The sequence below is a fragment of the Vipera ursinii genome, assembly GCF_947247035.1.
Source record: "Vipera ursinii genome assembly, chromosome: 4".
NCBI lineage: Eukaryota > Metazoa > Chordata > Lepidosauria > Squamata > Viperidae > Vipera > Vipera ursinii.
Window position 1 is genome coordinate 9,485,766 of NC_139514.1, and position 16,598 is coordinate 9,502,363.

Genomic DNA, 16,598 nt, shown 5'->3' on the forward strand with positions numbered 1-16,598 from the left:
TACCCTAGAAGGTTCATAATTTATAATTATGTGGAACAGTGAAGATGGGAGAGAGAGACAATTAGCATAAAGAGAGCCGCAGGAGACACTATTGCTTCTTTAACTTGTCATTTTTCTTTCTGAAGATAAACTAATAGAATTAACTAATAGAGGAGAGTATTTGCAGTTTAAGATTGAAGTGTGAAGTCTCCCGAGCTTGGTTTACAGATGTTTCATTACCCAACTAGGTAACATCATCGAAGGTCAGAGAGCACCAAGGACCCCAAATGATCATAGACTAATAAACCACTTCCGTATTGTTATCAAGAAAACTAACACTAAGCATCCATGAAGTCGCCTGGACCTCACTTCAGTTTGAAGGAGACTTTATCTTCATTATCCCAAACTGTGACAAAGTCACAGCCCAGGAACTGAGTTATGATGTTTTTATGTAAGTAGGTCCTGTTTATACAGCACATTATGCATTATTCATAGTTGATCAGAAGCTAGGAGATGCTGCATTCCCAACCTCATCCAAGATCAGAGAGCACCAAGGACCCCAACTGATAGGAGTAAGAATCTCTTACTGACCTATGTCCAGAAGTCCTGATTGATTTTATGCCTAATCCTTGTAGGGGTAGTCAAGGAGACTCTGCTGTGCACTCAACACACTTGGGAGGATTTTTTTAAATCTCTCATCTACTGAGCTACAGAGAAAACCCAACAGCAATCAAACAAGTGGAAACAGACCTACGAATCTTATTCTATACTATAGACAGGCCTGGAAGTATTCCAATGCACTCCACCAAGCTGCCAATGTTATTAGTAGTTCATAATTGCTCTTCAAATTCCGGGGTACCTGTGCTAAAGCCTGATTTAGGTCTCATTTCCCTCAGATATTTTACGTTTGGCTTGGAAGCTATTCCATATATACTACTACATTCTCTTTTCAAGGACAGCTGTAGCCTCTGGTTGAATATTCTTTTCTCTGCAGACAATTCAAAGAGCTTTACCAGTTCATAATTTTGCAGATATTATCATCAGGAAAACAAGAACAAAGATTAAGCCTCTAACCCCTTTTGCGCTGTTGCAGACAACGACTCCCACTGGGAAATTACAAAACGAGAATCTAGCAGTTGGAGTTTACCTCCTGAGCCTTACTAATGTCGGCTGATAAGCAAGATTGAAGAACGCTTGGGAGCTGGTAATCCCATGAACAGGCTAATAAACCGCCTGAACTGGGATGATAAAGACCTCAAATATAGGGGCTAGCATCAAAAATCCCCAGCAGTTCGAACTGCATCAGCATTGAAATGACAGTGGGAATGGAAATTTTGCTGTCTTTTAATTGTAGCCCAGATTTCTACTGCATTAACAGAATAACAGAGTTGGAAAGGGACCTTGGAGGTCTTCAACCTCCTACTCAAGCAGGAAACCCTATTCCAGGGGTCTTCAAACTTGACCCTTTTATGACTTGTGGATTTCAGCTCCCAGAATTCCCCGGCCAGGCACACTGGCTAAGGAATTCTGGGAGTTGAAGTCCATAGATCATAAAAGGGCCAAGTTTGAAAACCCCTGCCCTGTAGCATTTCAGACAAATGGTTGTCCAATCTTTTCTTAAAAACCTCCAGTGTTGGACAACCCACAGCTAGAAATGACTCAAAAGCTCTTATTGTCTCTTCTTTTCATCTGCCCAATCCTGGCTTTGCATCCATGTCTTCCTCAATCAGACAACTAAGAAGTAACCTCCAAATGACCTTGGAAGATCTTGGAAAGCTAAGTAGGGCTGAGACTGATTAGGACTTGGATGTGTCCATTAAGAAACCTCAGGAGTGAACACTACACTGAGAAATCTAAAGAACATTCTAAAGAACAAAACGGTGATAAACCACTTCCATATTGTTATCAGGAAAACTACAGTAAATTCCCTTGAGGTCATCTGGACCTCACCTCAGTTTGAAGGAGACTTTATCTTCATTATCCTAAACTGTGACAAAGTCACAGCCCAAGAACTGAGTTATGATGGGCCTATATAAGTAGGTCCTGTTCATATACATTATTCATATATATATCAGAAGCTAGCAGATGCTGCATTCCCACAACATAAGCCTGTATTTTGGGAATAATGGGTTAATTCAATAGCTAACTGTGCTGTACAAAAGCAGTCACAGAAACATAGTCAACTATGTCTGTAATTTACTTGGAAGGGACCTTGGTGGCCTTATCAGAAAAGGAAAGATTGGACAAACTCTGGCAGTGTTATCAAAGAAACAGTGGATATCTCCTTTCATAATTATAATTCCTTGTAATCAGGCTGTTTCTGATATGATGACTGGAGATCCTTTTTTGTACAGAGCAATCATTTCTGCTTAGAATTCAACGGTTCTGCAACATATATTAAGGAGAAAGGAGGAACTTAAGGAGAAACTTCCTAACAGTGAGGATAATTACACAGTGGAACAGCTTGCCTTGAGAAGTTGCAGGTGTTTCATCACTGGAGGTTTTTAAAGAGACTGGACAGTTGCTTGTCTGAAATGGTGTAGGACAGGGGTAGGCAACCATGGTTCTTTAATGACTTGTGGACTTCAACTCCCAGAATTCCTGAGTCAGCATGGCTGGTTCAGGAATTCTGGGTATTGAAGTCCACAAGTCATAAAAGAGACAAGGTTGCCTACCACCCCACCCCACCCCCCACCCCCACCCCCGGTATAGGGAGCAGGGGGTTGGGCTAGAAGACCTCCGAGGTCCCTTCCAGTTCTATTCTGATTGATTTTAGAAAAGCTGTTTGTGGCAGGAATTCACTGCACCAACTCCATCAAAAATTAGAAGAATAGTTACATCAGACTGTTCATTGCTTCAAAGTAATTAGGTTTTTGAATATATAAATACATAGCGATTCTTGTTTTTAAGTCACAAGACACCACCAAAGCTGACACAGCCAGACCACAGACCACTTCTATATTATTGCTAACATGACCACGATGTCCTCTGGGTTCAAATTTGCCCTGATGGATATTTTATTTTCACCTTACAGTTTCAGTTATTAAAATACTCCTAACATACTCATAGCTGTTCTGAACGTAAGAGCATCTTTACTGGATCAAGTCAAAGACATATCTTGTCCAAAATCTCCTTCTTCTGGTGACCAAGCAGAAGAAGGGAGAAATACCTTTTTCTTGGCTGTTTCATCCCCCGGATAAAGGCAGTTCAGAAATTGCCTCTGAATCTGGACATAGCATTAGCCAGCGTGATCAAGACCTACTGATAACCTCAATCTCCACAAACTTACAGTCCCGTTGCAAAGGATCCTTTCTCTTCCCCATCTCATGTAGATCTGCTTCAGATCAATCACACCAAGGTTTCCACAGCTGAACAAAGTGTTTTCATTTTTTTCAAGCACAACTCGAGGCCATTTAGTTTGATTCAGTGACTTATCTTCGGAAGGCATCTTAAGAAACTGTTGGTGACCTTTGCATCAGATGTCATAGGCATGGTTATCGCAAGATTAGGACAACAAATGGTGACTGGTTTAAACTTGCAACCACGATGTGCCAAGAGAGAGTACTAGGGTGTGTGAGGTATCACACTGTACTGCTCTCCCAGATTTTTTTTTAAATATACAATTAGAAATGAAACAGCAGACTGGGTTGAAGCATTTCTCCATAATCTGTGATCTTGCAGGGTTTTATTTCTCTTGAAGAAGTTTATTCAAGAGTGTTCTTCTACACCAGGGTCTTCAAACTTGGCCCTTTTATGACTTGTGGACTTCAACTCCCAGAATTCCTCAGCCAGGCACGGAATTCTGGGAGTTGAAGTCCACAAGTCATAAAAGGGCCAAGTTTGAAGACCCCTGTTCTACACTTCCTAGGCTTACTATATCTGACAGCAGAAATGTAAGTAAGGAACACAAATCCTTTGCTCTGTTGACTGGATTTTTCCCCTAGCCCAGATAACGGTAAATCCATCATAGTTCTGAAATAGTATTGACCATTCTTCCAGCTCATTAGTTGGGATGCAAAAATCTGGATGGTCATTAGATGGCCACAGAGAGCAAGGGTTTTCTGTATCTTTTTTGCTTCTGTTGTGATTCAGGGTTAGCCTGTGGGTTCGGCAGTTGGGTTGGATGATTCAGAGGAGGAGGAGGGGGGTGTTGGAGACCTTGCTGAGGATAGTATTGAGGCTCCGCAGAGCCCTCAGACAGGCCCCACCCATCTGGTCACGACGCAGACCCAGCTGTGTGAGCCTGACAGCGTGGATGAAGATGACCCACAGCTGGCCCTGTTCAAGGATGCCCGACGCAGGAGGCAGTCAATCAGGAGTAAACAGAGGAAGGCAATGGGGCACCTCGGAAGGAGGCAGAGAGAAGCCACGCCCTGAACTGTTTAAAAGGGGAATGTGTGGGAGGGCTGGTTTGCTGAAGGCAACCGTTTTAATAGCTCCTGTTTCATGGTTCGTGTTTGCTCTCTTTGCTCTGTCTGCTCTGTTTTATGTTAATAAATTTGGCAGGCTTAGTTCCAGCCTCTTGCCGTTTTGTGAAAGGGGTTGTCCCTGCCTTTTCTGCAGGGCCGGTAGTAGGCTGGTACAGAACAGCTTCCATCTCACTCAGTATTATGAGGTCCTTGGTGCTGTCTAAGCCTGGTAGTCTTCTTGCAGACGTTTCATTACCTAAGTAGATAACAACATCGGAAAGCATATCCCACTCCCCTCTAGCACTGAAAATGTCACTCAGTTGGGTAAGGAAACCTCTGCAAGAAAACAGCCAAGCTGAGAGAGCACCAAGGATCCCACGGTTCAAATATTCTCTCCTGTCGGTAGCTCTGCATGAACTGCAACTGCTTTCTTCACACTGAATTACATTCAGAAAGAACCGCCGGCTATTCGTGCATTTGGCTGAAAGCATGAATTAGCCCCTCATAGATGCAACAGTTCTAAGTGCCTTAAGAGACCTCTCTTATGTTTCTGGTCAAATGCAGGGATTTTTCAGGATGTGTGCCTCTGTATTTGTCTGAGCACTTGAGGGAAATGAATTAAAAAGGCTGCTTTGCTACACGCTAGACTAGAGCAAGTCAAACATCGAAGGCCCAGTTAGAACCAAATACCTCCAAAGACAATGCTTATCAGAGGCTAGATAAGGCAGTGGCCCCCAACCTTTTGGGCACCAGGGACCAGTTCTGCGGAGAAATGTTTTTGCGTGGACTGGAGGGGCCATGATTTTGCATGCTCTCTGCATCCCACGGATGAGCCTTTGCTTGTTTGCGTGGACCGGTTGCTGGCATGCCCCGGATCAGTGCTGGTCCATGGACTGGGGGCTGGGGACCCCTGAGATAATGGATTCTACTATGAGGCATTAAGAGTTAATAACTAAAAGGTGGGAAAGTAAGTGAAATCTACATATCCGTGAAACAGTCTTGCTACTTCAAAGCAGGGGTTCCACACATTAAGGAAGGGCTCTTCAAACTTGGCCCTTTTATAACTTGTGGACTTCAACTCCCAGAATTCCTCAGCTAGGCATGCTGGCTGAGGAATTCTGGGAGTTGAAATCCACAGGTCATAAAAGGGCCAAGTTTGAAGAGCCCTGCAGTAAGCCATTCTCTGCATAGCATTTCTGACTAGACAACAAATGTATGGTTTTGAACCAACAACCGCAAGCTATTTATCATTAATCCCAGGGTTCATCCAGACTGTAGTTCTCAATTTACAATAGTTCATTTAGCGGCTGGTGAAAGTTACAGTTGGTACTGGAAAAAAGTGACTTATGACCATTTTTCACATTTACGACCATTGCAGCCTGCCCAGGGTCATGTGGTCACAATTCAAACACTTGGCAACTGACTCATATTTATGACGGTTGCAAAGTCCAGGGGTCACGTGATCACCTTTTGCAACCTTCTGACAAGCAATGTCAGCGGGGAAGTCGATTCACTGAACAACCGTGTCACTAACTTAACCTTTGCAGTGATTCACTTCACAGCTCTGGCAAGAAAGATCATAAAACGAGGCAAAACTCGCTCAACAAATGCGACAATAGAAATTTTGGGCTCAGGTGTGGTGCAGATATGCACGAAATATCCATGATCTTCCAAACATCTTGCCCAAATATAAGAGGGAAATCCTTCAAAGTTGATTAAAAAAATACCCAGGAATAGAAGGTCGGACCAAAGGTTTTAGTGCAATTTTGTGCGTATTTGCTTAATGATTAAGCTCCTTTGATTGCAGCATATGCCTATTCAGAATAAATAGGTATCAGACTGTAGCCTGGGTTATACTTAAGTAAAAATACTGAAACCATTGAATCTAATTACTAATGACTAAAATAATCCATAATCGTCCATGATAGAATACCTTATGCTACTAGGCTTGAAATTCTTGGTTTGTATAGTTTAGAACAGAGGTAGGCAACCTTGGCTCTTTTATGACTCGTGGACTTCAATTCCCAGAATTCCTGAGCCAGCCGTGCTGAGGGGAAAGGGAGAGGTTTCCAAGCTGAGTTACGCTGGCTCAGGAATTCTGGGAGTTGAAGTCCACGAGTCATAAAAGAGCCAAGGTTGCCTACCCCTGGTTTTAGAACTACAACACCTGTTGCCAGATTTAGGTATTGCATACAAAATTGTACATAGTAATGTCCTATCTGCAATTTTTTAAAGTTTTAATCGTAATGTAACACGTGTGAACAACTGCCTTAAATGTGATTGTAAAAAAAAAAGCTGATTTTTGTAACAGAGTTGTCAAAATTGGGAATCTCTTACCTGATTCAGTTATCTCAGCTACTAAATTTCCCAGTTTTAATTCCAACTTAACTTCCGTGGACTTCACTCCATATTTAAGGGGTTGCTAAGGGGATGTGCGTAGGAGGTACACTAACATGTCTTTAGTTGCTTTCGTTTTGTTTGTTCAAATGTGTAAGTTTTGTTTAATAACAATTAATATAAATTTTTTAAAAAAACTTATATTCCTTGCCGGATGGAGGTTCTGATAAAGCCACCAGAGCTGGGCTGAAAGCTCGGGATGATCTCTAGATGTCATGAAAAAATATTAAAAAAAACCTTTGCTGGAATTTAGGGGCTTTTGGGGGTGTTTCTTGCAATTCAGATTTGATAGCTCTCAATGTCCTCTAATCGTAGCCGAGCTGGAGTTTCTCACTCATTTATGCATCTGCCTGTCTCTGTAACTGAGGACATCTGCTTAGTCAATGTTTTCTTTAAAAAAATTAATATTTGTAATTTCTCTGTAGAATGTACAAATTGCCGAGCTCTTCTTTCTGTGCCAGAGGCAATGATCGCGAGGAATGTTTTATGGTGAGTTTGAGCACAGCTGGCACCAGAAGCTGGCAGTGACGGGCAAGTTGCTTAGGGCCCACAGATGTTGAAAAGTTCCTGCCAGTAATACGATGGTGGTCTCTCTGCTCTGCTTAGGAAAACAGGAGCTGTTGAGAGACCCCCCTTATGCATGATTTATTCATAGGTTCTGAATATAAAGGAGAGCAGGAGTTTAGCATGCATTTTATCTCCCCATAACATCTGCCGAGGGCAACCAAATACATTTAGGCCAGGAAACGTATCCTGCATCTTGTTAAGAAGCTAGGAAGCATTGCCAGTGGTAATAGATGTTGGAAATAGATGTTGGAAATTGTACTTTAGCAACATTTTAGAGTTACCTATCCTTGGAACCCTTGCACAATCTGTGCCAAGGTACAGCTGCAGCAATATATACATAGTCCTCAATTTACAACCATTCCTTTTCCAAATTGCAAAGTTGTGACGGCCCTGGAAAAAGTAAACTTATGACCTAAGCTCACACTTACGATCGTCACCACATCTTTGCGGTTCTATGATCACAATTTGGGCACTTGCCAACAGACTCACCTCTATGACTGATTGCATCATCCTGTGGTCAGGTAAATGAGGCTTGCAGCCATTCTTGAATTCTGGCAAGGGGGAAGCTGGATTGACTTAACGATAGATTTCTGTTGTGATTTTTCTTAATGACTGCCTGCAATGATTTGTTTAATGACTGCTGTAAAAATGGTCTTAAAACCAGGTACACTTGATTTATGACTCCAATGGCATACAACACATCATCCAATCCCAGTTCTGGTCATAAGAGGACTAGCTGTAGGCCAAAAGGATTAGCCTAGCTAGATGGATCTGTTCCCTATGTTTAGACGATATAAAGAAAAAGGGGTTTCCGAATTTGGCAACTTTTAAGACTTGTGGACTTTGATTCCCAGAATTCCCCAGCCAGCGATGCTGTCTGGTGGATTCTGGGAGTTGAAGTTCACCAGTCTTAAAGTTGCCAAGTTTGGAGACCCATGATATAAATGGAAAATGCAGGAGAAAGGTTTCAGTTTCATTGAAAGGCAGGGGCAGAGCCGATGTCTTGCCGAGGATAAAATTCTATTTATTCAGCTAAAGGCTCATAAAAGTAAAGGTAAAGGTTCCCCCGCACATGCGTGCTAGTCGTTTCCAACTCTAGGGGCCAGTGCTCATCTCCGTTTCAAAGCCGAAGAGCCAGCGCTTGTCCGAGAACGTCTCCGTGGTCATGTGGCTGGCATGACTAGATGCCAAAGGCGCACGGAACGCTGTTACCTTCCCACCGTAGTGGTCCCTATTTTTCTACTTGCATTTTTACGTGCTTTCGAACTGCTAGGTTGGCAGAAGCTGGGACGAGTAACAGGTGCTCACTCTGCTATGTGGCACTCAGGATTCGACCCGCCAAACTGCCGACCATTTGATCGGCAAGCTCAGTGTCCTAACCCAGTGAGCCACCGCATCTCTGCAAGGCTCAAACCGGGTCTAATTTAGCAGCTCTCCACCTTGTAAACCTTCTCTCCCAATTCCGGACCACCTGAATCAAGTGACTTTCACTAGATTAAAAAACAGCAGCCCATAACGTTAATGATGGGCAACTTGTGTGATTCCCTGACCTTGGAGATGGTTGTGCACGTCTAAACTTGACCAGGATCAGGAAGGACAGCGAGCCTGAAAAATTGGATCGTGAGCCGAATGCCGGTTGGAATATCCTGACAAAGTTGACTCCAAAAGTAGGGGTGGTGGTAGGGATGTTGAGGAGGGAAAAGAAGGGTCCCTAGTAAAGCTTTGAAAACTCTGCGAAAAATGATGGTTGCCTGATATTGCAATTTCTTCTGTGGGACGGACAGAAGGCTGACTGGCACTCTCGTCTGCCAATCAGAAGTAAGCCTGGGAACAGCCCCACTCATACTTTATATACCTTTTATACCCCCTTGGCTCGTCTCCCTGTTCGAGACAGCTGTTCTCCTCCTCATGACGATAAGACTTTTCTCCTTGACAGAAGCGTTACCTGGCAAGGTTAACGCAAGAACGTCTGTAAAAATATGCGTTTCCTGTGGGAACGTAGCAACCCTTATGCTCCCCCACATCAGTATAGAAAACGAATATTCAGCTCAACGTATGTCCTGATCAGGGAATTACAAAACAGTACTCCAGAAAATACTATCACTATATATTGTTATTATTATTATTTTGTGATTTTTTTTGTTCTTTCTTTCTTTTTTTTTTTGCTACTTCATTATTGATTGGCAACATGGTGAAATAGTCAGGAAAAAACAAACAAACCACCAAACCACTCCCAGAATGCCGTCATTCTGGAGATGAATCCCGTGATAAGGAAAGAAAGAAAATGGATACTTAACTGAAGAGAGGTTGTTTTTCCCTCCCTCTCTTAAACGTATGGTCAGATGGGACGTTATTCTAGGAAAGCCCTCTTTGAGCACAGCCCTGTGCTGCAGTGTGTTAATTTACATTTATCAACGGGCAGAGTACTGCCGGATTAGTCAACAGTGTTCCCTTGTGACAGAATATATTACTATCGGTTGAGATCCTCATTAAAACAAACAAACAAACATCTTCAACTGAAAGGAGAGGGGAAAAAAAAGGAGTTGGTTCTTTTGGTCCCCGGTCTGGAGTTTCACTACAAAATGTACATTCGAGATTTTGGTCTTCCGTGTCTTGAAAAAAAAAATCAAAAAAAATCAAGGTTTACTTCTGGGTTAAGGAATCCAAGTAAACACTGGTTCGCTTCCGGTTATCTACTGTACCTGTTGTTTCTCCTCCATCTCCAGTCCCCTGTTACTCACTGTTGCAAAGCACTTGGCAAGTTAAGTGATGTGTAAGAGACTCCCTCTCAGCCCTCAGGAATAAATGCAAAGTTTCTTTTTTTTTTTCTCCTCCATTGAAAAGCCCATGTTTTTAAGGCCACGAAAAATCTGCTAAAAAGTTTTGTCGTGTATGTATGTGTGCGTGCGTGCGTGTAAGTTTAAAAGAGCATAACCCAGATCTGTTGTTTTTAACTCTTCCCCTTGCATCTTTTCATCCCCTCCCCCACCCAAAAAATGACCCATTGCTCTCATTGTGTCTGCAAACACTGGAGAACTGGGAGGAGGCTGGACTTGGTCTCCTTGAAGGAGCCGACGCTGTAGAAATTCAAAAGTTGACTTCAACTACATTCACAAGGAAGAAGAACTTTGCGTGTAATCCCTTATCATCAGCGAGTCGTATTTTGGCGAAGACGGCATACAGATGGCGGATTCCGATGCTGGAGAACTGGGAGAAGCACTTCCAGAATCCACAGAGTCCCTGAAAGGAGAGGGAGGCGTCAAAGCCACCAGCTCTTCAAGCTCGGCCTTGGCAACGGCCGGGGTTTCCGCCGAAGGGCCTTCTTTGACGCTTCCGCAAGAAGGTTTCCTGCTTGACTGAGATGCTCCGTTGACCTCAATGGCAGGGAGAGGCTGGATCTCTGCAAAGGTGGTCATGGTGGTGGGGATCTGGATCTCCCTCGGAATCAGGTAGGAAGAACACAGCGGGGTGGTCACCATCGTGCCCGGCGTGGGAGTGGAGAGCATCATGGAGTTCAGCTCGCTGATGTTGGCCGTGAACCGAGTCACCACGCTGCTGATTTGCTCCATCAGGGAACCTTGGGAAGAGCTGCTCCGTTGGGTTTGTTCCGTCGGGAAAGTCAGAACGTCGTCTTCAGTCCGGCTCAGGGAAGCAGTTCTCTGGCTGACTGTACTGATGGGAGAAGGAGTTTGGACCCGATATTGCACTGGGTAGTGTTCTTCAGCTTCGGAGACATCGTAGAGGGTTTTGGCGCTGGATTCAGGGAACGTGGTGGTGATGGTGGTGCTACTGCCCTGCCGGCTGCTACTGTCTGTGCTTTTAGAGAAGGGCTTGATCACCGCGGTTTGGTTGGGGTTATCTTTCTTATTGATATGGATCGAAAGCCTCTGCCAGAGGTGGGCCCCTCGGCTTGTACTTTTTTCATTCTGGGCCCAGGTGACTGATTTCCCATTGGAACTGCGGCACAAGAGAGAGAGAGAGAACATTTAGAGACTTGGATTTAGAAGACATCTTAAGACACTTCTGGAAGAGCGTCAGCAACATCCCCAGCGGGAATCTTTAGCGCCAAGTTGACAAGGTAACCCTTGCAAGACCGAATTAAAATACAGGGTTACGTCCTCAACTTAACAACCATTTGCTCAGCAACCGTTCAACGTGGCAAGGGCACTGAGCAAATTGACCTACGCATTTAACAACCGTCTGCAGAGTCCCCAGTGCCACATGATTAAAATCCAGGCGCTTGGCAACTGGAACACAGTTGTAATGGTTGCTGCCTTCTGGGGTCGGCTGACCGCCATTTGCAACTTTCACAGCCAGCATCCACCAAGCAAAGTCAAGACGGGAAGCCAGGTTTGGTTAAGGACCATGTGATTCCCTTAATGACTACAGTGACTACAGCTTCACCGTGCTGAATAAAGGTCATCAAATTGAGCAGGATTCACTTAACAACTGCTTAGCATGCTTAGCAATAGTCCCGGTTGCGGTCGTAAGTCAAGGAACGCCTGTGAATGCACATTAACAGACAACTGGAATAAACAGATACAGAAATAAGACAATCCTCCTTAAAGCACAGGGATGTGGCAACAGACGTGCGAACAACGATCCTGTGATGTGGTTTTGATGTCGATCATGACAGAGTTGGTGACTGTCTTTTCACCCACAGTTTGGCGTAGGGAATCCAGAATCTAGATAGTTCTCAACTTACAACCACTCGTTTAGAGACCGTTTAATAATAATAATAATAATAATAATAATAATAATAATAATAATAATAATAATAATAATAAGAAGAAGAAGAAGAAGAAGAAGAAGAAGAAGAAGAAGAAGAAGAAGAAGAAGAAGAAGAAGAAGAAGAAGACGACGTTGGAAGGGACCTTGGAGGTCATCTAGTCCAACCCCCTGCTCAGGCAGGAAACCCTATACCATTTTGGACACCAGTACACCAGTATCACCATGTGAGAGGAAGGCTAGACATCCTATGGTCTTCCTCCGGATTCTCAACAAGCACAGTCATCCCAAAGGTGCTTCTTCACGAGGCAATTGGACTTTATTGGGTTTTTCTTTGAAGACGTTTTGCTTCTCATCCAAGAAGCTTCTTCAGCTCTGACTGGATGGTGGGGAATGGAAGGATGTATACTGCGCTTCGGTTTGAAATGCAGACAACACAGACTCATCCCAACAGCTTACACCTGTGTTCAACATCCTGCAGCCAAGAAGGCTCCACATACATCTGTGCTACTCAAGTGACCCTCCAGGTGGCCTCAACGACTCTCTAAAAGAATGCAAATGACCGGCTGTCTGCAAGGAGTATAAATCCTTCCATTCCCCACCATCCAGTCAGAGCTGAAGAAGCTTCTTGGATGAGAAGCGAAACGTCTTCAAAGAAAAACCGGAAAGTCCAGTTGTCTCCTGAAAAAGCACCTTTGGGACAACCATGACCTGGATGACTGAGAATCTCCACAGACAACAAATGTAGTCATTTTAAGAACTGAAATCCATATGTTTGGAGGCTACCTCAGTCAGGAAAGGTTGGGCTAGATTTTGCTTGAAACTTCAATGAAAATTAACCCACCATTTCTCCAAGGCATTGCTCTTTTTTTGAGCTGCTTTTTCTATCAAAAAGTTTCTTATGATACTCAGCCCAAACAAACACTGGTGCAACTTTAGTCCTTGGAAGCAACAGAGGACAAATACTTGTCTCTCATCAAATCAGTCACCAACATTATTATGACCGAAGGGTAGCAAATAAATAATTCTTTCTGACAGCCCTTTAGATATTTGAAGTGTGGTGTCACATTTTTCTCTCACATGATCCATGGCCAAATTGCCATCAATCTGATTGTACACTGGGTGTGTTGTTTTCTGCTCTATTCGAGGAAACATCAGAATGAGGAAAGCCCTGTTTTAATCAGCAGAGAAAATTCCACTTTCATACAACAGTATAAGGACTTGTTTTATTTTGTGGTCCAACAAGTGATGGCATCCAGATATATTTTAAAATTTATTCATCTGTTTATTCAATTTATGTGCCGTCCATCTCCAAACAAATGACTAGGCAACACACAATCGTCAAATCAATTAAAACCAAATTACAAAGACAGCACAAAAGAAAATTAAGGATATACAGCAATCAGGAAAATTATAATCAGTAAATGTTAACATAATCAGGAAATGTGGCCCTGAACACATTTATACCCCCAGGTATTGTCAGTTAAAAAGACGAACTTTTAAAAATGAAATCTAAGCAAAAAAATTAGGTATGCATGCTGCCTTTTGTTAATCAAAAATAAAAGTGGAATAAAAATTTAATAGTAAAGGAAGATGAGACAAGGCAAGACATTTGTTCATGGCCAATGAGCTGCATTCTTTATATATTCAACTTTGACACTCAGCTAGACAATACTTTTCCTATTATCTACGTTGCTGGCTGAGGAATTCTGGGAGTTGAAGTCCACAAGTCTTAAAGTTGCCAAGGTTGAGGACCCCTGATCTACATAAGTTATCTTGGATACCTCACATTAACCATGCCCTTGGTGCTCTCTGATCTTGGTTGTTTTTCTTGCAGACATTTCATTACCCATTGATGACTAGAATGGATGATGTAAGCTAGTTTGGTAATGAAACGTCTGCAAGAAAACCACCAAGCTCAGAGAGCACCAATGACCCCACAGTTCAAACCCGAGCTACAAATATTCTCTTCTGTCAGCATGCCTTTTTTCTTGATTTTCAGATAAAGGTACTGAGTTTGACTCTTGGTGACTTCATGCTCATGTCTGTCCAGTTTATTTGGCAATACTTTGAAACCTGTTTGACGTTGTCTTCTTCTGAGATATTTTCTCAGCTTCCTAGTCTGATCTGTACCCCTCGATTCTTTTTCCCTGGTGATTCCCCATCAAATTGTGAAGCTGGTCTAACTTGTTTTCTTTTTGAAGATCAGTCAAAGCCAAAAAAGTTGCTGCCCTCTGTTGCAACCAATCCTTGTTTGTCAAGATGAATTTGACTCATTTGCTGCATGCATATGTCTCTGTCATTTTTGGACAACCATGCAGAAGTGGTTAGCTACTGCTATCTTCTGGAACGCTTTTCTGTCTTTCCAATCTAGCCTATAGCACGGTGATATCCTGGTAATCTCTCATCTAAATTCTAACCACATTGAGCCTGCTTAGCTTTTTCAGATAGGTGAGGTTAGCAAGGCTAGCTAAATTAACTAGTAATGTCACCTAATCCAAGGTTAGCTAAGTGTTGCCACCTGGTTATTGCAGATTTCAAGAGAAGAATCTTGTCCCCCAATCCTCTGTATTTTATGTTCCTCCTATCAAAACTATATTTCAAAGTTGTTTCTGGGGGAAGAGATCAGAAAAATGCTTTATTAAGATATTAAAGAACACAGCATTACTCCCTGTAGGAAGTAATGTATTCTGCTGAATATATTCTGCATATAAGTAATATATTGAGTGATTGACTAATGAGATATTATGCACCGTAGGTACGACATTACAGGGAGGTTCTCGACTTACAACCACAACTGAGCCCAAAATTTCTGTTGCTAAGCGAGACAGTTGTTAGGTGTCTTTTGCCCCACTTTATGACTTTTCTAGCCACAGTTGTTAAATGAATCATTGCAGGTGTTAAGTTAGTAACGTGGTTGTTAAATGAAGCTGGCTTCCCCATTGACTTTGCTTGTCAGAAGGTTGCAAAAGGTGATCACATGGCTCTGGGACGCTGCAGTGGTCATAAATATGAGTCAGTTGCCAAGTGGCTGAATTTTGATCATGTGACCACAGGGAGGCTACAATGGTCCTAAGCGTGAAAAATGGTCATAAATCACTTTTTTTCCCCACTGCTGCTTTAACTTTGGCTGGTCACTAACTGAATGGCTGTAAATCAAAGACTAGCTGTATTGGCCTTTCCACGTCTGAAAAAGTCATAAGACACCCCAGAAAGTTGTTCTCTTGTGTGAAAAGATTGCTTTGTGGAGCTGCTTAAAGGGGATTTGTATTATTATTGCTGTTACCACTATTAATTTGATTTGCATGGTTATCTGATTTCATCTAAGTGATTCTGGGCAGCTCATAACAAACAGAAACAACAATATCCAATAAAAGAAAGTTAAAAACCAATACACAGACATATAAAACCATCGACAACCATTTATTTTGCTCTAACCATCCTTGTAAAGCTTTGCACAAACTTCAGATTGGGTCTTTGCTCCGAGAACCCAACCAAAGGCTGGAGAATGAATACTTAGCATTAACCTGTACACAAACTAATACACACACACACACACACACACCCCCCAACACACAAACATACGAGGCCTATACCCTGTGAAATCTCTAGTCTTTCAAAAGGTTGCTAGCCTTTAAAAAAAAATTCCAGGAGATTCTAACCCACAGCTACGCACAAAGAGTGTGTTGCAAAATCAAAGCCAAACAGAAACACCCCGATATAGACATTTTGTGTTATTCCACTGCACACAAAAAAGGGGGAGGGAGAATTGCAAAAATATCACTATTTCCTTTAGTGTAGGTACTTTAGTTTCACCCAATTCTACACTGAGATTACTCTGTTTTAGTCACAGTGATCATCATATAAGTAAATAATGGCATCATGGTTTCTTGAGATAACTATTTCAGGCATCCAATTAATTCCTTCAAGTCAGAGGCTACAGATACACATATAGTAGGGATAAAGGGATTTGGCAATCATTTACTTTTTCTTCAAATAAAGTGGTATTTATTTTTCAAAAAAATAGTTAGAAATTTCAAATATTGTAGAAAACAGTGTTGGGAATTACAGATCCCAATCTTACTTGCAGGAAGTTGTTATGGTTAAGCTTATATATGTTTATCTAACCTTAAAAGCAGGGACAATTGAATTTGGAAAATGAACATATAAAACACTGTATGATCCAGTGGGGAAGGAATTTTGGGTATAATGTGATGTTTGAACAATGGGAGAATATGTGGATAAAAGGCTTAAAGTTCACATTAAATTCTAGCCTAAAAGAAAATGTTTACAAAACAATGTATCACTGGTATTTAACACCAGACAAGTTATCTAGAATGTATGAAGATATTTTAAACAAATGTTGGAAATGTAAATGTAAAGAAGGGACTTTTTATCATTTATGGTGGAGTTGTGATAAGGCAAAGAAATATTGGAGAAAATTCTTAAAGTGAACATAAAAATTAAACCAGAAACTTTCCTTCTGGGCCTATTGCTAAGCACATTGTGCTTTAGACT

The 16,598-nt window shown here is 42.2% G+C and overlaps 1 protein-coding gene across 1 annotated transcript in view; it reads right to left on the minus strand.

Moving 5' to 3' along the window:
• Window positions 1-10,462: 10,462 nt before the first annotated feature.
• The window catches only part of GRM5 (glutamate metabotropic receptor 5), a gene marked incomplete at both ends in the record, with an annotated part of 252,987 nt that continues 246,851 nt past the window's right edge, over window positions 10,463-16,598 (minus strand). Inside the window, one exon of the mRNA XM_083362593.1 lies at window positions 10,463-11,309. Within this exon, the coding sequence (XP_083218719.1) occupies window positions 10,463-11,309 (847 nt within the window). The remainder of the gene's footprint in view (window positions 11,310-16,598) is intronic.